Genomic DNA, 27,116 nt, shown 5'->3' on the forward strand with positions numbered 1-27,116 from the left:
GAATCTCCAATAATGATTGCATTAATGTTGCAAATACATTTACACTTACATGAAAATAGCATAGTTATAATATATATTGTATTATACTTATTTTTAATATACATATGTAACTGCAATTAATGTAAATAAATCTAATTAATAATTATTATTTATTTAAATTTACATTTATTTTATTTTAAACGCATCCTAACTCCGCCAACAGGACAATCATTAAAACACTACTTGTATATTTAAATGTACTTAAATTATTGAAATACATTTAATAAATTAATACATATGTATTATGTATTAGTATTTGCTATTAATATTAACCATTCTTTATTAATAAATACTTCTAATTTAGTTTATTCTTTTAAATGTCTCCCTAGTTTTTTTATTATTTTTTATTAACTGGAAAAAGTGTCTTAATATAAATCTACTATTGATATCTATATATACTATCTTTTATTGATAAAAGCCCTTTTAAATAAATGTAAATACAAATGTTTTAAATAATAATGTATTTTTATTAAAAGAATCTCCAATAATGATTGCATTAATGTTGCAAATACATTTAAACTTACATGAAAATAGCACATATATATATATATATATATATAATAAATGTAATAAATGTACATTTATTTTAATGTAAACACACCCTAACTCCGCAAACAGAACAATCAATAAAACACTATTTGTATTTGTAAATATAAATGTACTTAAATTATTTAAATAAATGTAATAAATTCATACATATGTATTATTTATTAGTAGTTGCTATTAATATTAACAATTCTTTATTAATAAATACTTTTAATTTACATGTAATTTATTTATTTAAATGTATCCCTAGTATTATTTTTTTTTATTATTATTAACTGGAAAAAGTGTCAAAATACAATATATAAATGTACACAAAAGCATGCTTAATATAAATCTACATAAAAATATTAAAATTTTTACAAATTTTTAACTGCTTTTTGCTTCACAGAAAATTTATAGAGTCCATATAATGTTCAATTTATTTATTGAAAGCTATAAAACAGGGTTTTTTTTTGCAAGAAAACATCTGTGAATATATGATTTTGCTTTATCCTAAAATAAACGTTATTTTTTTTTTTTTTTACTTTTTTACTTTTTTTATTTTTTATTGCAAGTTTGAACAAGAACAACTTAATCATATCAATATAACAATGGATGACATCAAACATAAATAATATAGAAGACAAATGCATAAAGTAGTGAAAGGAAAACAATCAAAAGAAAGAAAGAAAAATACAACAATTTACGTATCATTCATCATATCATTGTACAGATTTATAAATTTGACACTTTTTTGTTGTTAATCTTTTTTAGTGTTATAATTAAATAGTTACAGAGAAAGTGGTTTAATTTGGAACCTCTTGAAGAAAATTTACATTTATGAATGTAATATTTTGCCAACAAAATAACAATAAATAAAAATAAATTTCCTATATATTCTATATTTTGTGAAAAATAACAGAATATATCACACATAGTTAAATCAATGACCAAATTAGATTTCAAAGCCAAAAAATTTGCCAGATCGGACCAAAATTGGCATTTGAAGAAAAGATGATCACATGACGCGCTCAAGCGTGATTGCGTCACGACGTCGTGACGTCACACGGCCGTAGCAGCGCAGCTGAGAGGGGAACGTCATGGCGGTGTAGAGCGGATTACACTCAATGTTTACATTCTGTTTACCGTCTCTTTTGTGGGTTTACTCTGGTTTTACCGCAACAACGCGCGTCTTCTGCGACTGACTGCAACAGCAGGTGAGTGTGCGGCGAATGAAGCGCTTTATTGTCGGGTTTCGGTGCCGGGGTGACGGTTCCGCCCTCCACAAGAACAACAACAAACACTAACGACAACAACATCACGATCTAACGACAGACATTCACGTTTAACGCTGAATAACACGCACACACGAGCTGCTTTAACCAATGCACTGATGTCATGTTCGTGCAGCAGCTCGAGCTGTCAGTTTAGGCCAGTTTAATGATTGTCAACCCTATCTAGTGCACTACCTAGACAGTATACTAAGTAAACTGCATTTCTGGGCATCATTCAGAGTCTTAGTTGGCAGTTCACTACATGCACAAACCTGCTGTCTAGGTAAAGTTTGATCTGTTTTACAATCAACAGCTGCCATGATTCCTCACATGCAGACAATACAGATAATAAATAAGTGTTTTTAGCTTTTGCAAATTGATTATTTGATTTGACATGTGAGATTGCAATAGTGTCAGTCTCACTGAAGCACTTAGAAAAGCATGATAACATATCTGGATTTTTGAAAGCAAACAGATATTCTTAGTTAATCTGCATAACAAGCGTTTTTGTTTGCATAACCTTTCTTTGATTAATGTACACTCCCATCAAATATCGGTGTGTTTAACCGTAACTCTGGTCAGGTGTGACCTGCCCTTCAGAAGCTCGTGATGCAAAACCTGTTTCATTTCTAATCCATCCTCCTGTTTTTTACTGGTTGACTATGATTTCTGATCAGGTTATATAAGGTCACACATGGCCTACTTTACTCATGTAAGTCTGGCACTCATTAATAAACCGTTATATTAATTGCTTTATTATATTTGACAATAATTAATGTTGTTTTGGTACTTTATTATGCTTCCTTTCCCTTTGTTTTTTCGTAAATAGTATGCATGATAAATGAATCTGAAGTATGCTACATTGTCACATGATCCCATTATGTTGCACCACATATGATCGTGCAAATAAATAGTTCATTTGCATTTTCCAAATTTGTGTAAATGCGTGTTATGATCTCTTGCAGACTGTCTTTCTTTCATTAAGCATCTGCTCCACACGCAGAGAGACCGATCCAGAACCAGAACCAGGTGTGTAGACCGTCACGTGTCAGAAATGCAGTGCATGGAATGTGTGCGTGTTAGTGCATGTGTGGTATAGATGAATCATGTGTTGAGGTTTCTAATTCAAATGTCAATCTTGTGCTGACATTGATGATACACATGATCAGATTTTCTGGTTGTTTGGAATAGAAAACGAATGCTTTTGTGCAATTTTATGTCACATAGATTGTATTAATGAAAATCCTTTTCTGAAGATAAGATAAGACATATATTGCAGTTATTAAAGCTTCCTCAGGTGTCGTAAAGTCTCGGAGACCTTACATGACTCTATTCATTACCCGAGGCTAGTTAAATCATTCATAAATCCATAAGAGCTGCACGATTCTGGAGAAATTGAGAATCATGATTTTTTATTTATTTATTTTTAATATGAATAGAGTTCACGATTCTACACAAATAACGTAATTTACTAGAGGTTCAGACAAAATGTTAATTGCTGCAGTCTTATTTTAATATTATGTTCAACAGATTTGAATTTATATTTGTTTTTACAAAAAAAGGTTGAGTGAATGATTCAATGACTCACTCATAAAGACTTCGGTCACTTGTTTCATTAAAGGGTTAGTTCACCCAATAAATTAAAATTCTGTCATTAATTACTCTCCCTCATGTCGTTCCACACCCGTAAGACCTTCGTTCATCTTCAGAACACAAATTAAGATATTTTTGATGAAATCCGAGACTCGTCCATAGACAGCAATATAATCAACACTTTCAAGGTCCAGAAAGGCACTAAAGACATCGTTAAAACAGTCATGTGACTGCAGTGGATCAACTTTAATGCTATGAAGAGACGAGAATACTTTTTGTGCGCAAAAACAAAACAAAAATAACCACTTTATTCAACAATCTCTTCCCTGTCATTATCTTACGCAGGTGATGCAGTAACACAGTGAAGCTTCTGTGTTTACGTCTGAACACCGGCTCATCATTGGCCGAAGTTGATCACGTGATCAGTACAACATGTGTGTGACGCATGACACAGGAGTCGGCCAATAATGAGTCGGCGTTCTGACGATGAACCTGGAAGCGCTGGACGTAAACTACGTATGAAAATGACACAGAAGAGAATGAGATTGTTGATTAAAGTTATTTTTGTGTTGTTTTTGCGCACAAAATGTATTTTCGTCGCTTCATAACATTAAGGTTGAACCACTGCAGTCACATGACTGTTTTAATGATGTCTTTAGTTCCTTTCTGGACCTTGAAAGCGTTGATTATATTGCCGTCTATGGACGAGTCTCGGATTTCATCAAAAATATCTTAATTTGTGTTCTGAAGATGAACGAAGGTCTTATTTCACCACAATATAATAAAAGTGTTTTTGCATAAAGAAAATGAAGGCTAGTTTAGGGACATGATTGTGACATTATTTTCATGACAATTAAATTGTCATTACTGTAATATAAAAACAAATTTTGATTACTATAATGTAAAGTATTTATATCACAATATTATTTGTTTTAATTTGTTCATGCTGATTTAAATAAAACATAACTGTATACATACATTTATACACACTATTTTACAGCAATGAGAATGTCTGGATGAATTTGCTTCATTGTCATGAAAATAATCATAAATAGCCTTCATTTTATTTAAGTAAAATATATTTTCTTACTTATTGTTTTCTCTTGGTTCAGGGCTGAGATTTACCCAAGTGTGTGTATAGGGTAAATCCATACGATCTATAGGTTCAGGCTCATCTAATGCGGTCACTGTATTGATCGGCTTCAAAAGCGATCAGCATGATTCAGCAACAGCCGAACGGCTCATCGATTATGAAATGTTTCATTGATTATGTCATTGTTTGTGAAGTAGAGGAAGGGATATCATCACCAGTTCAGTTCGAGTCAGTGGTCCTTTTTTAATTGCCTCCACCAACTTATATATATATATTACTGTGCTTATAGTACTGAAATCATGATGATTACAGTATATTGGTGAGATATATTTAATATATGCATACCAGTCCATAATGAACGAATGTTTCATAAGTGCCAGTGTAAATGTTCCTCATCCGTCTCTCAGGTCGGTCAGTGTGTTTGCCGTCGGTGGCCTGCTGATCCTCTCTGCCCAGCCGTCCTGGGGCCATGGTGAGACATTTACATGACGTTACACTGCTCTCAGATCTGCTGATGACTCTGTTCAAATATGATGCTTGTGTTGTGAAGGTTGAAGAGGGGCAGCAGAGTTTGGAGGCCCATGGGAGCCCCGTACCGGAGGACGAACAGGTATCACAACGCTTTAGGAATAACACTATCACTATATCTATATATATATAAATCACCCTCTAATATATGTAATGGCAGGTCGTGTTCCCGCTGCTGCACGGCGAGTGTGTGGAACATGTCGGGAGGGCAGAGGAGTCTGTCATTGCCTTAACCAGCTACCGCCTTCACATCAAACTCCAAGAGAACGCCGTCAATGTAAGCGTTTCTCTCCTACACAGCAACACCTGTGCCGAGATCTCTAGACAATATCAATCACAGATCACAGCCAATCAGGAGAGCTTGTGGGCGGAGTCTGTGTCTGCACTGATTTTATTTAATCAAATTAAAGGCGCAGTAAGCGATTTCTGAGAAAGACTGTTGATATGTGAAGACACGCCCCTCCCTTCATTGCTCCACCCCCAGAATGCACAAACACACAATGCAAAAGTGGATGTCTCTTTATAGTTAAGCAAAATAATGCTTTACATATAATATGATGACAACATGCAGTACACAAGAGTATGTACAAGCAAGAGTGGGTTGAGAGCAGCTCCAGACAAACAGTGACACACAAAACTGTCCTGTTGCTATAGCTAACATTATAACAACAGCAGATCTTGGTTCTGTGAAAAATCACATATGGAGCAGAAACAACGCAACACCCCTACTGCTGATTGGCTCACTCTCTCTCCTCCCCCAACATGAGTGGACACGCCCCCTACTGCTGATTGACACGCCCCTACTGCTGATTGATTCTCTCTCTCTCCTCCCCCATAATGAGTGGACACGCCCCCTACTGCTGATTGATGAGTGACACTACTGCTGATTGACTCTCTCTCTCCTCCCCCATCATGAGTGGACACGCCCCCTACTGCTGATTGACTCTCTCTCTCTCCTCCCCCATAATGAGTGGACACGCCTCCTACTGCTGATTGACTCTCTCTCCTCCCCCATAATGAGTGGACACGCCTCCTACTGCTGATTGACTCTCTCTCTCCTCCCCCATAATGAGTGGACACGCCCCTACTGCTGATTGACTCTCTCTCTCTCCTCCCCCATAATGAGTGGACACGCCCCCTACTGCTGATTGACTCACTCTCTCCTCCCCCATAATGAGTGGACACGCCCCCTACTGCTGATTGACTCACTCTCTCCTCCCCCATAATGAGTGGACACGCCTCCTACTGTTGATTGGCTCTCTCTCTCTCCTCCCCCATAATGAGTGGACACGCCTCCTACTGCTGATTGACTCTCTCTCTCCTCCCCCATAATGAGTGGACACGCCCCCTACTGCTGATTGACTCACTCTCTCCTCCCCCATAATGAGTGGACACGCCTCCTACTGCTGATTGACTCTCTCTCTCTCCTCCCCCATAATGAGTGGACACGCCTCCTACTGCTGATTGACTCTCTCTCTCTCCTCCCCCATAATGAGTGGACACGCCTCCTACTGCTGATTGACTCTCTCTCTCCTCCCCCATAATGAGTGGACACGCCCCCTACTGCTGATTGACTCACTCTCTCCTCCCCCATAATGAGTGGACACGCCTCCTACTGCTGATTGACTCTCTCTCTCTCCTCCCCCATAATGAGTGGACACGCCCCTACTGCTGATTGACTCACTCTCTCCTCCCCCATAATGAGTGGACACGCCCCCTACTGCTGATTGACTCACTCTCTCCTCCCCCATAATGAGTGGACACGCCCCCTACTGCTGATTGACTCACTCTCTCTCTCCCCCATAATGAGTGGACACGCCTCCTACTGCTGATTGACTCTCTCTCTCTCCTCCCCCATAATGAGTGGACACGCCCCTACTGCTGATTGACTCACTCTCTCCTCCCCCATAATGAGTGGACACGCCCCCTACTGCTGATTGACTCACTCTCTCTCTTCCCCCATAATGAGTGGACACGCCTCCTACTGCTGATTGACTCTCTCTCTCTCCTCCCCCATAATGAGTGGACACGCCCCTACTGCTGATTGACTCACTCTCTCTCCTCCCCCATAATGAGTGGACACGCCTCCTACTGCTGATTGACTCTCTCTCTCTCCTCCCCCATAATGAGTGGACACGCCCCCTACTGCTGATTGACTCACTCTCTCCTCCCCCATAATGAGTGGACACGCCCCCTACTGCTGATTGATTCTCTCTCTCTCCTCCCCCATAATGAGTGGACACGCCCCCTACTGCTGATTGACTCAACAGCGTTTCTCAGAAAATAATCTTTAATAAAATTTAAGCATTATTCAATACTCAGTGATCGATACATCATGAAGTCCACTTGTTAGTTCACAGTTTTGTTTGTTCGCATTTGGATCTCAGTCTTCTCTGAAACATCACACACGTTACACTAAAGACACAGTTGTGATGTTTCTGTTGTGTTTCTGTAAACTCATCAGGTCCCACTGCAGCTGATCGAGAGCGTGGAGAGTCGGGATCTGACTCAACTGCACCTCACCTGCAAAGACTGCAAGGTCATCAGGTACGTCTGTATAACAGCGCTGCTTTGACTAACAAATGTGTCCTCGCTGTGTCTCATCACATGCACAACATCCTCAGTGCTCGCATGAACTGTTTTCTGTGGAATAATGTGCACTGACGAATCAACAGCAGCAGAGGGGAGGGGCTTCAGACTTCGATGACGAATGACAAAACCTCACAGAGTTTGTACGCTATAATACGTTATTTGGGACACAACTGAACTGTAACCTGCAGGGCTTGTCTGCTCTGTTGTGTGCAGGTGTAACTTCCTGTCGGCGGAGCAGTGTCAGGATTGGCTGAGGAGGATGAGTGCAGTGGTGCGGCCGCCGGCCCGGCTGGAGGAGCTCTTCGCCTTCGCGTTCCTCTCGTGTAGCGCGAGTGTGTCCGCTGAGGACAGAGAGCTGCATGATGGGATCTGCCGTGCAGGTACGCACATTTCAGGGCTGTTGTGTCACACATTTTGTCATCGTTTACTCACCCTCATGTCGTTCCAAACCCACATGACTTCAGGAGTCACACAGGAGGAGATGATTTGGAAAATGTTCATGCTGTTGTTTCTCCTGCAGTGAGGAAGGATGATGCTGTTGAGCTCTAATAACAACAAAACACACCATAGAACTTTAGTGATAATAATAATGTAGCTTTTTGTGTGAAATTTATTATTTTTTGCTTAAATTGATTTATTTAAAATGGTTCCCCTCTGCTGCAGCTCTTAAATCTCATTTGCACTTTTGCACATTCAAACTTGTCATGCTGGGCAGGGTTATTGTAGTCAGTGAAAACTATTTTGATCATTTAAATTAAGCTGAAATAATATATTAGAATTTTCTAATGAAAAGTAGAAATGTTGTCTTGGCAACTAATCAAAATAAGTTTAAGCTAAAGCACTAAAATTATGAACTGAAAATAAATAAATTCAAACCGAAAAAAAAAGAAACCCAAAATAGTCGTATTAAAAAAACTGATAAAAATGACTAAAGCAAAAATGAAATATATAAAAAAAAAATGATAATAATATTAAATTCAAATATTAATAAACTATTAATTATACTATATAAGTATATAAATAATATTAAAATAATAACTAAAGCTATTTTGTAAATAAAGCTGAAATTAAATATAAATATTATAATTTTCTAACAAGTAGCAGAAATGTTGTCTTGGTGACTAATTGAAATAAATTTAAGCTAAAGCACTAAAATTATGAAACTCAAACTGAAAGCGGAAAAAACCCTAAATACTCATTAAAAAAAAAAGCATAAAAATGACAAAAGCACTATATATATATATATATATATATATATATATATAAATATAATATACTAAAATTTTAAATAAAATCCAAATGAAATAAAGGTAAAATATTAATAAACCATAATTAGTGCCAGTATATATTAGTATAAAGTGTTTACACTAGTATATAAATAATGCTAATATAAAAACAAACTATTTAGTATACTGTTTAGTTATTTATTTAGTTAAATAAGGCTGAAATAAAATATAAATATTATAATATGATGTCTTGGTGACTAATTGAAATAAGTTTAAACTAAAGCACTAGAATTATGAACTGGAAATAATTAAACTAAAACTGAATGTGAAAAAACAAAAAACAAATAGTCATATATAAAAACTAATAAAAATGAACATAAATTAATTCCAAAAAATATAACTAAAATTAAAATAAAATAATGAATAAATAAAAGCCAATTCAAAATATAATTAGTATTAATATATAATAGTATAAAGTACTATATAATTAGTATATTATTAATACTAAAATAACACTGGTGCCAAGTTTTTGCCATGCATTTAAAATAAGGATAAATGCACTGTAATTCCGTTTATTAACACAATCTTTTTCAATTGCAGTGTTTCTGAAGCAACTTATAATAACGGAGCAAAACAGGCGTCTGTCTGGCTTCCAAAACACTTCCTGTTTCTGTAAATCAGGAATAATTTGATGTTTTTACCTGAGAAGCAGCATGATGCTGTTGTGTTTCAGGAGGACATCAGCGGAGGTTCAAGCGAGAGCTGGAGAGGATGGGCTTCGACACCCACAGTGCCTGGAGAATCTCCAACATCAACAGCAACTACAGGTGACGCACCTGAAACACATGACCGCTCGCACAAGCAGCCACAGCGCTCCATCATCACCTGAAGAGTGTGTGTGTGTGTGTGTGTGTGATCTCTCAGGGTGTGTGCCAGTTACCCAGAGCAGATCATCGTGCCTGCTGTGATCATGGACCAGGAGCTGGAGAGCGTGGCTGCGTTTAGATCCTGGAAGAGGATCCCGGCTGTCGTTTACAGGTTTCTTAAAGGACTCTTCTGTTGATTAAGACACGTGTCAGTCATGTCTCACTCACTTTTATCTTAACCTTTGACCCAGACACCAGAGTTCGGGCGCTGTGATTGGTCGATGCGGGCAGCCAGAGGTCAGCTGGTGGGGTTGGCGAAATGCTGAAGATGAGCATTTGGTGCAAGCCATCGCTAAAGCCTGCGTCACGGATCCAGCTTCGAGCGCAGCGCAGGCGAATGGCTCCTGCGTTCGTCGTCACTCCGGTAAGTGAACGCGACTCTGTTCTTCCTGCTCCATCACCACAGCTGCTCATTCCCTTCCTGCTTTCACATCAGATCCTCACATGGCCAATGGGAACGTAGAGGCGGAGCCGAGTGCCACGCCCCCTCAGAAGCTCTTAATAATGGACGCCCGGTCGTACGCGGCTGCAGTAGCCAATCGGGCGAAGGGAGGCGGCTGCGAGTGTCCAGGTAAAGCAGAGCAGACGCTGGCTGCAGAAAACATGTGATCGCTGATCTCTCTCTCTCTCAAACGCCCTCTGTGCTTCCTGTAGAGTATTATCCCAACTGTGAGGTGATGTTCATGGGCATGGCCAACATCCACTCCATCCGGAAGAGCTTCCAGTGTTTGCGGACTCTCTGCGCTCAAGTCCCTGATCCGGTCAAGTGAGTGTTTGTGAGGAGCGGACCTGAAAGCACAGCAGCGCTCTGGATAAACTCAGACTGAACACAGTTTAGCTTTTATTTACTAATGCAAAATGATCTGGTCAAACTAGAAAACAATATATATCTGCATTATCTGCATTTACATATATCAATATTTATCTGACATTATGAAGCTATACTTATTTATAAAAATTATATATATTATTTCTATAACAAATTATACTTTCATATAAATATAAAAACTACATTTTATATATGTATAAATATTAAATTCTTATTTATGAAATTATATATTTATTAGTGTGTGCATATATATATATATACAGTCCAGTCCAAAAGTTTGGAACCACTAAGATTTTTAATGTTTTTAAAAGAAATATCGTCTGCTCACCAAGGCTACATTTATTTAATTAAAAATACAGTAAAAAACAGTAATATTGTGAAATATTATTACAATTTAAAATAACTGTGTACTATTTAAATATATTTGACAAAGTAATTTATTCCTGTGATCAAAGCTGAATTTTCAGCATCGTTACTCCAGTCTTCAGTGTCACATGATCCTTCAGAAATCATTCTAATATGCTGATTTGCTGCTCAATAAACATGTATGATTATTTTCAATGTTGAAAACAGTTGTGTACTTTTTTCTTCAGGATTCCTTGATGAATAGAAAGTTCAAAAGAACAGCATTTATCTGAAATACAAAGCTTCTGTAGCATTATACACTACCGTTCAAAAGTTTGGGGTCAGTAAGAATTTTTATTTTTATTTTTTTGAAAAGAAATTAAAGAAATGAATACTTTTATTCAGCAAGGATGCATTAAATCAATCAAAAGTGGCAGTAAAGACATTTATAATGTTACAAAAGATTAGATTTCAGATAAACACTGTTCTTTTGAACTTTCTATTCATCAAAGAATCCTGAAAAAAAATATTGTACACAAATATTTTGTACAATTGTACACATTAAATGTTTCTTGAGCAGCAAATCAGCATATTAGAATGATTTCTGAAGGATCATGTGACACTGAAGACTGGAGTAATGATGCTGAAAATTCAGCTTTGCATCACAGGAATAAATTACTTTGTGAAATATATTCAAATAGAAAACAGTTATTTTAAATTGTAATAATATTTCACAATATTACTGTTTTTTACTGTATTTTTAATTAAATAAATGTAGCCTTGGTGAGCAGACGAAACTTCTTTTAAAAACATTAAAAATCTTAGTGGTTCCAAACTTTTGGACTGGACTGTGTATATATATAAAATATATATATATATATATACACACTAAATATACTAATAAACAATAATACTAATAGTACATATGCATTAGAAGTATTATTATATATTTTTTTATACATACTTTATATATAATATAGTTTCTATAACAAATTATACTGTTTAATATAAATATAAACTGTATATATTTTATATATGTATAAATATATTGTTTATTATTATATTAAATTCATATTTATGAAATTATATATTTAGTGTATATATACACTAATATACTAATAAATAATACTAATAGTACATATTATATATTGTTAGTGTATATATATATATATATATATATATATATATATATATATATAATTTCTATAACAAATTATACTGTTTCATATAAATGTATAAATTATGTATTTTGTTTAAACATTGTTTATTATATTAAATTTTTATGAATGAAATCAAATATTTATTAGACTAATAAATATACTAATAAATAATATTAATATATTAAATTATTATAAATATAATAAATATAAATTATTAGTACTATGATATAATTAATGCATATAAATATATACATTAATAATATACAATTGTATAAATATATAAATAAATAAATATAATTAGTACTATTATATATTAATGTTTATACATACATACATATATATATATATATATATATATATATATATATATATATATATATATATATATATATATATATATATATAAAGTTAATAAGAAATTATTAGTAAAGGTTGCATAACATTTTTCAGTAATGAACAACTCATTTTTTACACATGATGCACATCCATCTTATCTATTTCTATGAATTGTGCTCTTAAAGAGTTTGATCTTTAACCTCTTTACGTTAGTGGTGGGGTACGACAAAGCAAAAAGGAGCATCATTCAATATCACCAGTGCTAAAAAAAACACTAATATCGGCTCATAACCAGTATATCCATATCATGCATCTCTCTCCTAATGTTTTCCCTCTCCGGTTAGTTGGCTGTCGGCGCTGGAGGGCACTAAATGGCTGCAGCATCTGTCTCTGCTGCTGAAAGCGTCTCTTCTGGTGGTGAACGCAGTGGATCGGGACCGCAGGCCTGTGCTGGTGCACTGCTCCGACGGCTGGGACCGGACGCCTCAGATAGTGGCGCTGTCCAAACTGCTGCTGGACCCCTTCTACAGGACCATCCAGGTCTTTCTCCAATTTTTTTAGAAGAATAGCATGCATTATTTACAGCATGGCACAATTTTAGTGCACATTCAGGCATAACCTGACCACAAACCACGTTTAATATGTCCGCTCTCTCTGCTTTTATCTTTATACTATCTTCAGGATCTGAGAAGTAAAAAGTTGTATCCTAGTAGATTCAAAATGTTTAGATGCATTTAATCATTCACTTTATGCACCAATATAACAATACATAGTAATAAAGGCATTATTTATGGACAGTGTTGGGACTTTTTTGATGTTCACATAAAAGAATCACTGAGTTTTGAATTGATTGATATTAACTGCATTGCTATTCTGAAAGTTAACTTTCAATTTCACAGAATAAGAGAGAGTTTTTGTTTGGTCTCCGCAGGGTTTTCAGGTGCTGGTCGAGACCGAGTGGTTGGATTACGGTCATAAGTTCGCCGACCGCTGCGGCCACGGCGAGAACGCGGACGATCTGAACGAGCGCTGTCCGGTGTTCCTGCAGTGGCTGGACTGCGTTCATCAGCTCCAGAGACAGTTCCCATGCTCCTTTGAGTTCAGCGAGGCCTTTCTGGTACTCATTGTCATTGCTTTGATCGATGCTTGTTCCAGGGTTTCTGCAGGTTTGTGAAGGTAAATCTTCTTTAAGAGCTTTTTAAGACCAAGTAAGGGAAAATCAAGGAATAAATTGACGGAAAATGTGAATGTCTTGGGAAAAACACAGTTGTATCAGAGTTTGGAAAATACAACTTCCGATAGATCTTTATTATGTTTTAATTCATTAATCACACTGCAGAAAAGTGATGTTCTTCCTCAGTATTTTTGTCTTGTTTTCTAGTGAAACTGTCTAAAGATTCTCCAGAGACCCCAGGCAACAAAATGTAATTGTTTTTTAAAAAACAAATGTAATTTTACTCTGTTTATTAATGTTTTTACTTCATATTTGTGCAGTTTTTAGAGGATTTATCATATCTTTTGAATTTATATAAATAAATAAATAAATAAATAAATATTTTGTTGAGTCACTTTATAAAAGACCCACATTTCTAACTTTCATTCATGGGGATAACATGGATAATTTGACATGGTTTAGTGTGAGATTTTTGCCCATCTTTTGGAAAATGCAGTTTTAAAAGTAAAAAATGATCACTTTATCCAGTAGATGGCAGCAGAGCTCCACTATTTGCTGTTTGACTGACTGAAAGACTCTTTTCACAAGTATTTTCAGCTGGATTCATATCTAAATATTATGAAATCACAATTATGACAATAAAAATTACTTTTTGTCAAAGTTTTGGTTTTTTTTTTTGTACTGAAAAAATAAGTTTTTCAAAAATGTTTATTTTGAGGATGAATTTTGCATTTTCTAAGTGAGGTCTCATCATAATGTAACAATATTGAAAAACTGATTTTTTTTCATTGCAAAAAACACTAAACTTTAACAAACAAAAGTAGCTTTTATTGTCATAATTGTGATTTCATAATATTTAGATTTGAATCAACTTTAAAATACTACTAAAGTTGTAAAATACAACTTTAAAAGAGTCTTTCAGTCAGTCAAACAGCAAATAGTGGAGCTCTGCTGCCATCTACTGGATAAAGTGATCATTTTTTACTTTTAAAACTGCATTTTCCAAAAGATGGGCAAAAATCTCACACTAAACCATGTCAAATTATCCATGTTATCCCCATGAATGAAAGTTAGAAATGTGGGTCTTTTATAAAGTGAATTTTACATAAAAAGCTGTTTTTGTATAAAAACCTATTTAAAAAAAATATTTTTTAATTTATTTATATAAATTTAAACAATATGATAAATCCTCCAAAAACTGCACAAATGTGGGGTAAAAACATTAATAAACAGAGTAAAATTACATTTGTTTAAAAAAAACCCCAATTATTTTGTTACAAAATTAAATTTTTTGCCTGAGGTCTGTGGAGACCCCAAAGACCCTGAGTGTGACTTCCCAAACGAAGACCGCACAAGAATTAAATCAAGATGCATTTTCTGGAGATACAAAATGACACAAAATCTTGTTTTCTGTGAAAATGATCAAAATGAAGTGAGTTTATGATCAAAACAATAACAAATATCTGCCAATGGGCTCAGAAAAATCTACTTAATTCAAAGGAAAGTTTTCAGAACTCATTGACAGATATTTGTTCTTGTTTTAAGCATAAACTCACTTCATTTTGTTTAAATTTTCAAGAATTCTTTTAAATTTTGCTTCTCCAGTAAATGCATCTTGATTTAAAGATGTTTAGATGTATTGGGAAAACAGGACAAAAATACAGAGGAGGAACATAATTTTTTTTGCAATGCATGCGACGCCATGACTTTATGAATTTAAGACTCTGAATCAAGATCTTTTTAAGACCCGCAGAAACCCTGTTGTTCAGATCAGTCCTCAGGCCCGGTGGACATAAACATGCATGCTTTCATATATCACGACAGCGGCTGTCTTTGTGCCTGTAGGTGAAGTTAGCGCAGCACACGTACTCGTGTCTGTTCGGGACGTTCCTGTGCAACAGCGTGAAGGAGCGAGAGGAGCGGCGCGTTCAGGAGAAGACGTGCTCCGTTTGGTCTCTGCTGCGGCCGACGAACACATCCTTCCACAACATCCTCTACTCGCCGCGCTCCGAGACCGTACGCTTGCTCTGGAATCATGTCTGCTGTCCTGTGTTCAATTTACAGTAGTATGAGCACATCCAAACATCACTGTAGCCGGTGCTCGATCAAAAGAAAGCTGAACCGGCACACTGCTGTTTCTGCTCCCAGAGAAGTTTAATAATCGACCAGATGAAGACCGCTTGTGATCAAAACACTGCAATTCATTGAACTTCTTTGCTGTCCTGTGTTCTCATATATTGCAGCTAGAGTTATTATAGTTAATAAAAAACTTTTGCTACTTGAATTAAAATAAACTTTAACTGAAGTGTAATAAAATATCAGGTATTAAAATATCAATAAAATGACATCTAAGGCTTTTTAAGTACGGAGCCCTGCACATGACATGCAGACAAATAATATATATCATGGCCACAAATTAAGAATTTGTTCCCTTGTATTGATTTAACTAAAACAAGGAAACAAATTATTACAATGTGGCTGTGATTTAGTAAAACATGGGAACAAATTTAAGCCCTTTTTATGGTAATAACAATGATTTACAGCTCAAATAATACAGATTTTGACAAAAACAAGAATGATAAATCTTAAATTTCAGGCTTTGAACCATTTTTAATGAACGAGATGGTCTTAAATTTAATATGACATTTTTAAGACTTTTAATGACCCACAGATACCCTGAATTTATTTTTTTTTTTTAAAAACAACCTTATTTTATTTCAGCTAGTTGCCAATGCAACATTTCTCATTTTCATTTGGTTTGAATTGATGTACTAAAATAACTAAAAGTGAAATAAAAATTAATAAATGTTATATAGGCTAATAACAAACATTAAAATTACTAACACTTTAAAATAAAACAAAATTCAAAAATATTAATAGTGATAATAAAATAACAGCAGCTCAACTGTTTTCAACACTGATAATAATCAAATGTTTCTTGATCATCAAATCATCATATTAGAATGATTTCTGAAGGATCATGTGACACTGAAGACTGGAGTAATGATGCTGAAAATTCAGCTTTGATCACAGGAATAAATTACACTTTCCTATATATTCACATAGAAAACAGCTGATTTAAATTGTAAAAATATTTCAAATTTTTTCTGTATTTTTGTTAAAATAAATCAGGTTTTGCACCCAGTGTGTCACGTGAGGAATCTGATGCTATGGAGTGCCGTCTACCTGCCTAACTCCGCCCCCTCCACGCCTTCTGACGAGTCATGTGTGCCACACTCCGCCCCCTCAGCCTCACCTGAGGACACACCTGTGAGCAGGTAAATGACGCGTGACGTATGCCTTTCCAAACACGTTCCAGAGCGTAAAACTGTGTTTTCTTTGCAGGTTACCAAAGACTCGGTCATATGACGACCTGCCCTCATCGTGTGAGGGTTTAACCCCGAACCGCCGCAGCAGCGACCCCAACAGGAAGGAGAAGTGGCAGGACCACCTGCTCGGCCTGGAGATGAGCGTGACGGCAGAGCCGGACAGAATCCACACGCAGACGTCCGAACGCAGCGCTCCCGGCTTCAACACGAACCATTCTGAAGCATTAAACGGGGCGGAGCTTTGTGTGACTGACAGCCAAATGGAACACATCTCACAGGAAGTGAGAGAAGAGGAAAACAGGAAGCTGGAAGTTCTAAAAAACACGCCTGCCTTCGATGTTCCAGACGACTTTGACAGCGAGGACCAAACGCCTGAAGATCACGCTGTGGAAAGTTCCACTGAAAAACACCCGCATCCCGACGAAAACATGGAGTTAGCATCAGACGGATTACCCTTTACTATTACCCACGATCCTTCAGAATCTAGCAGCCAATCCTCCTCAGAGAGTTCTTCCAGCCCAAACCACACTCTTAACGGCATCTGCTCACCTTCCCAGCATCCCGTTCATCCTCCTCCTCCGCATTCGGCCAATCAGGACAGCCGACAGACGGGAGACGCTTCTCCAACGTCGCCCCACAATCCCGTCGGGCGAGGGTCCGCGGCGGCGTTAGGGCACCTGGACACGGACGGGTTGAGTCTGCACAGCGACGCCGTACAGGTGCGTCTGCGGCAGATGGAGGCGGGGCATCAGCTGCAGGTGGAGACGCTGAAGAAACAGGTGCAGGAGCTCTGGAGCCGGCTGCACATCAACGGGAAGCTGGTGAGGAGAACGCTTTAGTGATAGTCACATGAGTGGACTGGAATTAACTGCTATACAAATCAAATCATTTAATTAAGGTCTGTTTACACCAAGGATGATAACTATAGCGCCACCAACTGACCAAAGTTGCACTCACATTTATGTTAACCTTCATGAAAATGTTTCCACTATTTTTAATTTTCCGAAAAACATACTTTTTTAAAACTCCTCCTCGGCCGTTGCTCTGATTTCCATGAAAATCGAACCAGATCATCTTCAGACTACGGCGACAAAAATGTATGTAATTCAATTCAATTCATCAAACTGTAACGCACAAGCGAATTTTACGTAGCGTTTGCTAAAATAGACGTAAGGCTGTATTCTCCGCAACGCTTTATCATATTCAGACTTGATCCATGTCATCACAAGCATGACCTGAGACTACAAGCTGCATTTGGCGCAGCGCCACCTACTGGTCCGGAGATGTGAAAAATGGCTATTTTTGCCTTATAAGTTCTGAACGGTTTGTACGCATTAGCGTATCGTTACAAAACTCGGTATGGGTCATCGTCACGACGCCCTTAAGGAGCCTGAGCAGTTTCAGACCAGCGCCACCTAGTGGTAAAATCAAATATTCACATGCTTATAACTTAGGATTTAGATGACTTATTTTCATCTCCTTGGATTCCTGAATCCTTGCCGAGTATAATGATACCAAACATGCTGGGTTTCGCCTTATGGTTTGTACATTTTGTTTTAGCGTTTAAACAACTTTCACGAATATCTTCGAAACCGTTAGCATAGGAAGGTTGTTGCCTATATGCCAATGGCCAAATGTCAAAATTTTGATAGTAAGTGGCAAAAAATGCTACTAAAGTCAGGTGTGGGTCATTTTTTAACTCCTAAACGTAGTGCGATATTTACAACACATTGGACACGCTTGTGTATGGAGGACACACAAAAAGGCGGTGCTATAATTGAATAAAACATGAAATTGGCTACAGTACTGTTGGTTTGATTGACTTCAAAATTGTCATGCCGTGTCTTTGTCTCAGGTGCTATCATAGTCCGTTATGACACTGGTGTAACATGATAAACATTTTAATTACAAAATGACAAAAAAGATCCACAGCTGTAACTGCAATGGTTTTGCATATTGCTATGAACGCATTGGCATATTGTTATGAAACTCAGTATTTGTCATCGCATTATGCCCTGAAGGTACTTAAAGTTTCATATATTATATTATAGTTATATATTATATTTCATATTTTATAGTTATTGTAGTTTTGTTAGTGTCCTTGGTGCAAACACCCTTTAAAGGGTGAAAATTCTGTCATTTATTACTCACCCTCATGTCGTTCCACACCCGTAAGACCTCTGTTAATCTTTGGAAAACAAATTAAGATATTTTTGATGAAATCCGATGGCTCCGTGAGGCCTGAGCAATGACATTTCCTCTCTCAAGATCCATTAATGTACTAAAAACATATTTAAATCAGTTCATGTGAGTACAGTGGTTCAATATTAATATTATAAAGCGATGAGAATATTTTTGGTGCACCAAAAAAACTAAATAACGACTTATATAGTGATGGCCGATTTCAAAACACTGCTTCAGGAAGCTTCGGAGCGTTATGAATCTTTTGTGTCGAATCATGATTCGGATTGCGTGTCAAACTGCTGAAATCACGTGACTTTGGCGCTCTGAACCTCTGATTCGACACACTGATTCATAAGCTTCCTGAAGCAGTGTTTTGAAATCGGCCATCACTATATAAGTCATTATTTGGTTTTTTTGGCGCACCAAAAATATTCTCGTGGCTTTATAATATTAATATTGAACCACTGTACTCACATTAACTGAATTAAATATGTTTTTAGTACATTAATGGATCTTGAGAGAGGAAATGTCATTGCTCAGGCTTCACTGAGCCATCGGATTTCATCAAAAATATCTTAATTTGTGTTCCGAAGATGAATGAAGGTCTTACGGGTGTGGAACGACATGAGGGTGAGTAATTAATGACATTATTTTCATTTTTGGGTGAACTAACTCTTTAATCTCATTAATGCTGTTAACTAAACGTAACACTTCCTCTTCCTCTGGGCCGCAGACGTCTCTGCCGGACGGGGAGAACAACCTCGAGTCTGGCTGTCTGCAGCGCTGCGGTGCCACTGAACTCCTGTCCGAATCCAGCTGGGAACAGATCGAGCAACAGGAAGCAGAGGTGAGCGGATCAGGAAGAGAGGACGTGACAGGTTCCCTCTGTTTGTGTGGTTTTCCAGCAGCGTCTCCCATTATTAACAGCCAGTTCACTTCAGTTCTGCTCACATTACACTGATTGAGAGAAAATCCGGTTGTCGAATGTGTTTTCAGCAGTTTCTGCTCTGTGTGAGACCAGATTAAACACATTTAGAACTTCGAACTCCCATTGGTCCGTGGTGATGGGACACAGCACATATTTACATATTCATGTGACCGCAGCAGTGTTGACCAGTTCTGTTTGTGTCCAGGTGACACAGTGGTACTCGGATCACCCGGCGTCCCGTTGCTATGGATGCGAGAGGACGTTCTGGCTGGCGACAAGGAAGCATCACTGCAGGTGAGTCGGAGTGTCCCGGACCGACCCTGATACTCTGATACAGCCACAAGACAAACAATTTATAGTGTGAAAATCACTTATCAACCTTTCCTGTTTAAACAGGTCATGAACTGTAATCCTGTGTTTGTGTCGATCTCGCATTTACTGCAACAATGACATGTGACTCAGTGGGCGGGGCTAAAACTCTATAACTAATCTTCACATTTCTGCTTTTAAATCCTTCCTGCCTCATTCTCTTCTATTGTACGTGCTTCACTGTAACCTCCATCTTTGTTTTGTGTGTTTGTTGTTGTTGTTGTTTTTGAGTTCAAATATTGTTTGTGGTAATCAACATTATGCCACGGATGTTATGGACTGATGTTTCACACCACACTTAACCCTGGTTAACGTCTTTTTAATCTCAGGTTAAGCAACATTTCACACTTAGAAGAGGGCTAACATCACTTACAGCTAGGGTCGCAAAATTCTGGGAATTTCAAAGCTGGAAACTTGCAGCATAATTTTGGTTAAAACAACCAGATTTAATGCAATTTCAGTTGAATTTTTACCCTGCACATTCCTCAATCGCATTCACACAGTCACATGACTTACTGCAGGGATATTGAGGACACACCCCCTGTGCATCCCCCAGTCCATAACATGCACATGTGATCAAAAATACAGAAAAAACAGTAGTATCGTGAAACATAACTACAATTTAAAATAATGTTTTTCTTTTTTGATGTACATAAAAATATAATTTATTTCTGTGATCAAAGCTGAATATTCAGCATCCTTCAGAAATCATTCTAAGGTTTGATGCTCAATTATCAATGTTGGAAACAGTTGTGCTGCTTAATATTATTTTATAACCTGTGATATTTTTTTCAGGATTCATTGATGAATAAAAATGTAAAGAACAGCATTTATTTAAAATAGAAATCTTTTGTAACAATATAAAGTTTGGGGCCAGTAATTTTTTTCTTTCTTTTTTTTGAAAGAAATTAATACTTTTATTCAGCAAGGATGTGTGAAATTGATAAAAAAAAAAAATTTTGAATAAATTCTGTTCTTTTTAACTTTTCATTAATCAGTGAATCCTGAAAATAGTGTCACAGGATCCAAAAAAATATTCAGCAGCACGACTGTTTCCAACATTAATAATAACTGAGTATCAAATCAGCATATTAGAATGATTTCTGAAGGATCATGTGACACTGAAATAAATAACACAACAATTGCTGCATTAAAAATAAATTTTATTTTACATATTTACTACATTTGAATTAATTGAATGCAAAAAATAAATAACTGTTATTTCATGTTATTATGACCAAACAAAATGTTTAAATTTGTTTTTATATGATACATTTTATATAAATATTATAAATTTATACAAATTTCCCAAAAATTCCCATAAATTCCCCAGGTTAAGTTCCCGTGGAAACTTTCCGCCCCTTTGCAACCGCACTTACAGCATTTCATTGTTCGGTTCAGTGGAAGCAGGAGTGAATTGAGGGCCTTCGCAAACTTCAAAGAGTTTAATTTATAATTGAATTTAAATTGCTTTCTTTATTAAAAAGTTTAAGAAAAAGAAAAGAACGTAACCTATTTTGCCCCCTCAACATACAGTTCTTGAACTTCTGTAATCACAAAATCAATTGTGGTTGATTCATTTAATATATATAAATTAATTTTAATATATTTAATATGAGGTTCTGTTTGAGTTGACGTGTTCCAGATGTAGCGCAGCTCACGGAATCAGAGGGTACGTTCACACGACAATGAAACCGAAACGTTTTTCCTTTGTGTTTTTAGTGTACAGACACTGTCAAAATGATCCCGACTAAAAACGCTGTATTCTGCTGCTAGGCCAGTAGATGGCGATGTGACTTTCTAAAGTGAACACGAAACACCCATGACGTCAACATTTCCACAAATTAGCATTTTTGTAGACGATAACGGTGTCGATTCCAAAAACTTGCTTCCATTGTGGAGTAAATGAACGGCCAAAACGCAGAAAAAGTTTTTAGTTGGAAGCGGTGTGGTGTAAACGGCCCCGAGTGTGACTGTCGTCTGACCCGTGTCTCTCTCTCTCTCTCGTCCTGCTGCAGCGGCAGAGAGCCGGTTGATGAGGCCTGGTGAGACTCTCCTGCTCTTCCTCCTTCACTTCCTCTGTCTGTCCATCCTTCTCTCCCTTCTCACCTAACCATCACACTGCCATCCTCCTGCACTGCTTGTTCTCACACTAGAGCTTCTGCTGCCAATCCAGTTCAGTTTGCTCAGCCGTGTTCCAGTCAACCACACTCAAGTCCATTTCATCATTGTGTGAAACTAAAGTACATCAGAAGTTTGAATTCCTCACTGTCTCGCCCCTGCAGGAACTGTGGGAATGTGTTCTGCGCCAGCTGCTGCGACCAGAAGGTGGCGGTACCGAGTCAACAGCTCCGCGAGCCAAACCACGTGTGCCAGGCGTGTTACGGGCACCTCCGGCCCTCAGCCGTTCCCCCGGCGCTCCCTCCTGCCGACCTCGAGCTGGAGAAGCCCATCACTGCCAGCTCCAACTGAGAGACTCCAATAAACTGACCTGTGAGGAGCCCAGAACCGGCTGAACGTCAGCGCTAAAGGGATGTAGATCGCCCGAAGTGATCGTTCGGTCATCATTACTCACCCTCACGTCCCTTTAGGTCAAGTCATTTCACTCGGCGACCTTTTTTTATTTCAAAGGCGGGACTTATTCCGCCATATTGCGCGTTGCACTTTTTTCCATTCATATTAATACGAGTCCACGAATCTCAAGTATATATGATATGGCATGACTTTCTTCTACGGATCACGAAAGGAAATGTTTAACATCCGGGGCTGGATTCATGAAATATTCCTAAGAAAGGAGAAGACGTAATGATAAACACTTCAAAGGCCATCTAATAATTTTATAATGAACATACAATGGCTTAATGCATTCTTTTTTTATCAACACTTGAACACAAATCTGAGAAAATCACGTTTTAGTCAAAGTTTGACATTTCATTCAGTAACGTTAGACAGTTTTGATTCATATGCTGTTTAATGTTCGTGTTATTTTACATGCTTGTTTCTGCTTTTTCGTCTGTGTTTTGATCAGGAGATTCAAGATGTGTAACAGCGCCCCCTACCGTATAACAGTGAAAACATGGATCGCCGTAAAATTCCGTCAATGGCGGGGAAAGAGTTAAGACACATTTCAAGTTTGTGCAATTCCTGAAAAACTCTCAAATATTTACTAGAGATGTTCTTCAGAAGAAAACAGCCGTTTCAATCCAAAGTTGCAAATTTAATTTTCCATCCCGTGTTCAAGAGAATAAAATCATCACTTCCTTTTGGAAACTGGTGCAAAATATCAGTAATAAAAATGTAAGTTGCTGCAATCGGGCTCTTTTTCCTCTATCAGAAATGAGTTTCGTCTCACGAAACGCAATAAACGCTGTCATGTGATCTTGCGTTCGGATGCTGGTGTTCGGGAACGCAATCGTGTGAGACGGTTCTCGAGGAATTAAACCAAATCGTTCTGATGACAGACTTTCAGAACCACCAAACCAACATTTGAGTTGCTGCGATGCCATTGGTCCGCTGGTTAGACCAGTTATCCAATCACAGCCTTGCCGGGATTTATTCAGTAAACGTTTTTCCATCGGCGTCAGGATGTTCTTTAACAGTATAACGCCGCAAAGCTATTTCCAATTTTTTACTTCTAAACGAAAAACTTCGCAGCGAGTATATCGGGTCATTGAAATGCACGAGTAATACGTTTCTGGCTGCAGTTCACTTAACGGCCACCGGTGTCGCTAATAATGTTTAATCAAAATAAAACCGAAATCACAATACAGCTTAGTGCGATTATCAAATCAAATGCTGCGATTTAAATGTTACTGAATTTCGAATTTATTCAAAGTCACGTCACACATAATCATGACCAATCTGTGTTATCAGAAAATTCATGCACATTAATATATATATATATATTAATAGTAATTTGCATATGTAGCAAGTGTTATATTGTAATATTTGGAGGTTATACTAACTTTAAGAAGTTATGCATGATGATTTTTAAGAACATTATTTTCATAAATTCTTAAATGTTTTGGGGGAATACAAAATATTCTTAGCTTTACTCTTAATGTTTCGTGAATCCACTCCCTGATCATGTTTTGGTCATGCTTAAAAAAAAAAAAAAAAAAAAAAAAAATCATATACATAGTTCATACATATTGAGCATGTATGCAAATGAGATTTGAGATCTGAAAGTTAATTCTGGCTCATCGTCTCAGGCAGACGTGTTTCACTGAAGAGGGTGAGAAAATGATGACAGGACTTTAATTTCTGTGAACTATTCCTGTAGTACTTTAATCATCTTCTCTGGACCCCGGATTGATTCGGTCTGACTTTGCAGATCAGAAACGAGGAGCGCCGGAGGAGTTTTGCACACTTGAATCCGTGTACATGAGATTTGTATGTATATTATGTCACGTGTACAGCCAACGCAACGAACGCTTGACGGACTTGAGCAATACGCACAGGATCTTCTTAATCGGAGGAGATCCGTGTGACGACATCTCAAACGTGTCTGCTGTCGCTTTGCTGTCTGGTCAAGGGCCGGGTTGTATTTGCCCTGATGAAATCTCCCACAATGCAATGCTGCTGTCTTTCCTCTCTGCGTTGGACAGAGTTTGTACGAGCTGCTGCTGCTAACGCTGTCACTTCTGGAGCCTGCGGCGTTTGTGTGAATGAATTAAAGCACAACACACTGCCAACCTGAGCCGCGTGTCTGATGGTGTCTCATTGATGCTCGTTATGAAAACACTGATCGTTCCTGCGCTCGGATTGTTAAACGTTGAGTTAACAAACCTCTAGTCATTGTTTAAAATGTGCAACTCATAGAGAATCGACTACTTTAACTCTAAAGCGTGACATAATAGCCTGAAAAAATAAATTTTTTAAATGTAAATTTATTGAATCTTTAGACAAAATGCATGTATTTTGGCTTTTATGTTTTATATAATAAGAATATGAAGGAAAAGAACAGCTCATTTTTATAATTTTATTCTGAGACCCAAACGGAACAAAAATAATTTGCTGCAGATGCTGAAATTTAAACAAAAAGTATGACAAAATTCTGAGGATTAATTGATCTTTATAACAGTATATCAGATTACTTGCATAAAATGCATATAAATATTAATATCTGTCTTAGTAAGATGATATTTAAATGCTTCGTTTTATGATTTCTGTAGTTTTAAAACATAAAATGCAATACAATGATGATTGAGAGATGAACAAATAAACCTTCATCAAAAGATGATCATATTTGATATATTTATGATCTTTCTAGAAAAATAAGGGTATAGATAATCACGTAAACCAGAGTTTTGGAGATGAAACGAGCAATTCAAGCCATTCGGCATTATTAAAAACCATTATTTTTTAACATTTAATAGGCTTAAAAATATACATTTTAATTTAAATGTTTTTTTCCCTCACTGTTTATTTTGCCCATTAATTTTCACAGCAAGTAAGAAAAAGATAAAAACATTTGGTATCAATATTTTTATGTGAGGATCGATTCTCTTTAAAAATAATTTTTACTAGCCAGAAAATTGTTGACATGAACGCAAGATAAAATATTCTCATCAAATTCTTTGCTTATTTTTATCACTGATAATTCTGGAAGAAGTTATTAAATTAGAGGTGAACCTTTACTTTACCCAGAGATAAAAGAAACTAGTTCTGGGCTGTTTTGACTCAGAAGAGGAACATAAACTTTTTTTTTTTAATCCATTGTTTTTAGTTCAAAAGTGTGTTAACCCTTGTGCGACATCTTTGTCTTTTTCAGTTTTTTTTTTTTTTTTTTTGATAATTTTGCCTGTGTTAATGCCAACTGCATAAAATTTGGCACAAGTGTGTATTTTTATTGGAATTGTACTATTTCACCTCCATTTCCTTTCAAAAATCTATTTTACTCTAGTAACACAAAATAGTTCCTCTCAGGACCTTAAGGACTAAAATGTCCCCATTGAAACCCATTAAAACTGACATTTTTAACCCCAGGACCATTCAACCATAAAATGATGCAATAGGCTTTCATTCTGTTGGCAAGACTACAAAATTAATTTTTTGACTATTTTTTATCAGATGGTTCCATTTTCTCAGGTTTGACCTATAAAGCAAATACTCACTTTATTCCCGTTTTCTGCTTCTGCATATTATAGAGTCAACTGGATAAATTATCCAGCTATAATTGTGTGATTGTGTTGGTGTGGATGTCAGAGTGTGGTTTATGTGTGTAATATTTGAGAGAGATACTCTACTGTAAATCACAAATCCAACCAGTGTGTGTACTGTACAGGCAGAGCTTTGCTGGCATCTAATGGTGAATATGTGGTACTGCATCCAAACAAAATCTTACTGAAAGCTCATTTTTTGAGATATCAACCTCAAATTTGGAACACAACTTGTTTAGATGTATGGCTTTGATTTTCTAGCAGGTTTAGAGTTCAACATGTTTCATAAACTTCTATAACTTTTTTCTTATTTCACTTTTTAAACTTAAACAATAATCTGCCAAAATGAGACCAAACTTAAGTCTGTGCTCCCAAGATTCAAATGTTTATGGATATTTGTGTCCTTTTTGGACCTGTGTAACTTTTTTGAATTGACGCACAAGGATTAACACTGTCCAAATACACTTCATTTATTCATTATGTAAGAGATAAACTACAGTAAATT

The 27,116-nt window shown here is 36.7% G+C and overlaps 1 protein-coding gene across 1 annotated transcript; it reads left to right on the forward strand.

Annotated features, from left to right (window-relative positions):
• The first annotated feature begins 1,613 nt into the window (after positions 1-1,613).
• LOC125266223 (myotubularin-related protein 4) lies at positions 1,614-25,149 on the forward strand. The gene is made up of 21 exons (XM_048186697.1): positions 1,614-1,781; positions 2,804-2,867; positions 4,932-4,996; positions 5,075-5,134; positions 5,213-5,329; positions 7,517-7,599; positions 7,858-8,024; positions 9,604-9,697; positions 9,795-9,908; positions 9,988-10,160; positions 10,233-10,367; positions 10,451-10,562; positions 12,811-13,006; positions 13,398-13,583; positions 15,486-15,656; positions 16,773-16,918; positions 16,986-17,790; positions 19,887-20,000; positions 20,287-20,375; positions 22,469-22,495; positions 22,736-25,149. The coding sequence occupies exons 3-21, from the start codon at positions 4,994-4,996 to the stop codon at positions 22,920-22,922; spliced, it is 2,979 nt and encodes a 992-aa protein (XP_048042654.1). The 5' UTR covers positions 1,614-1,781; positions 2,804-2,867; positions 4,932-4,993; the 3' UTR covers positions 22,923-25,149.
• Positions 25,150-27,116: the final 1,967 nt, after the last annotated feature.

Source organism: Megalobrama amblycephala, linkage group LG4, assembly GCF_018812025.1.
Source record: "Megalobrama amblycephala isolate DHTTF-2021 linkage group LG4, ASM1881202v1, whole genome shotgun sequence".
Taxonomy (NCBI): domain Eukaryota; kingdom Metazoa; phylum Chordata; class Actinopteri; order Cypriniformes; family Xenocyprididae; genus Megalobrama; species Megalobrama amblycephala.

Excerpts from the sequence above, each read along its gene's own strand:
- LOC125266223 (XM_048186697.1), top strand. Across the intron at positions 16,919-16,985 it reads GAGGACACACCTGTGAGCAG|GTTACCAAAGACTCGGTCAT; the intron begins GTAAATGACGCG and ends TTTTCTTTGCAG. Across the intron at positions 20,376-22,468 it reads ACAAGGAAGCATCACTGCAG|CGGCAGAGAGCCGGTTGATG; the intron begins GTGAGTCGGAGT and ends GTCCTGCTGCAG.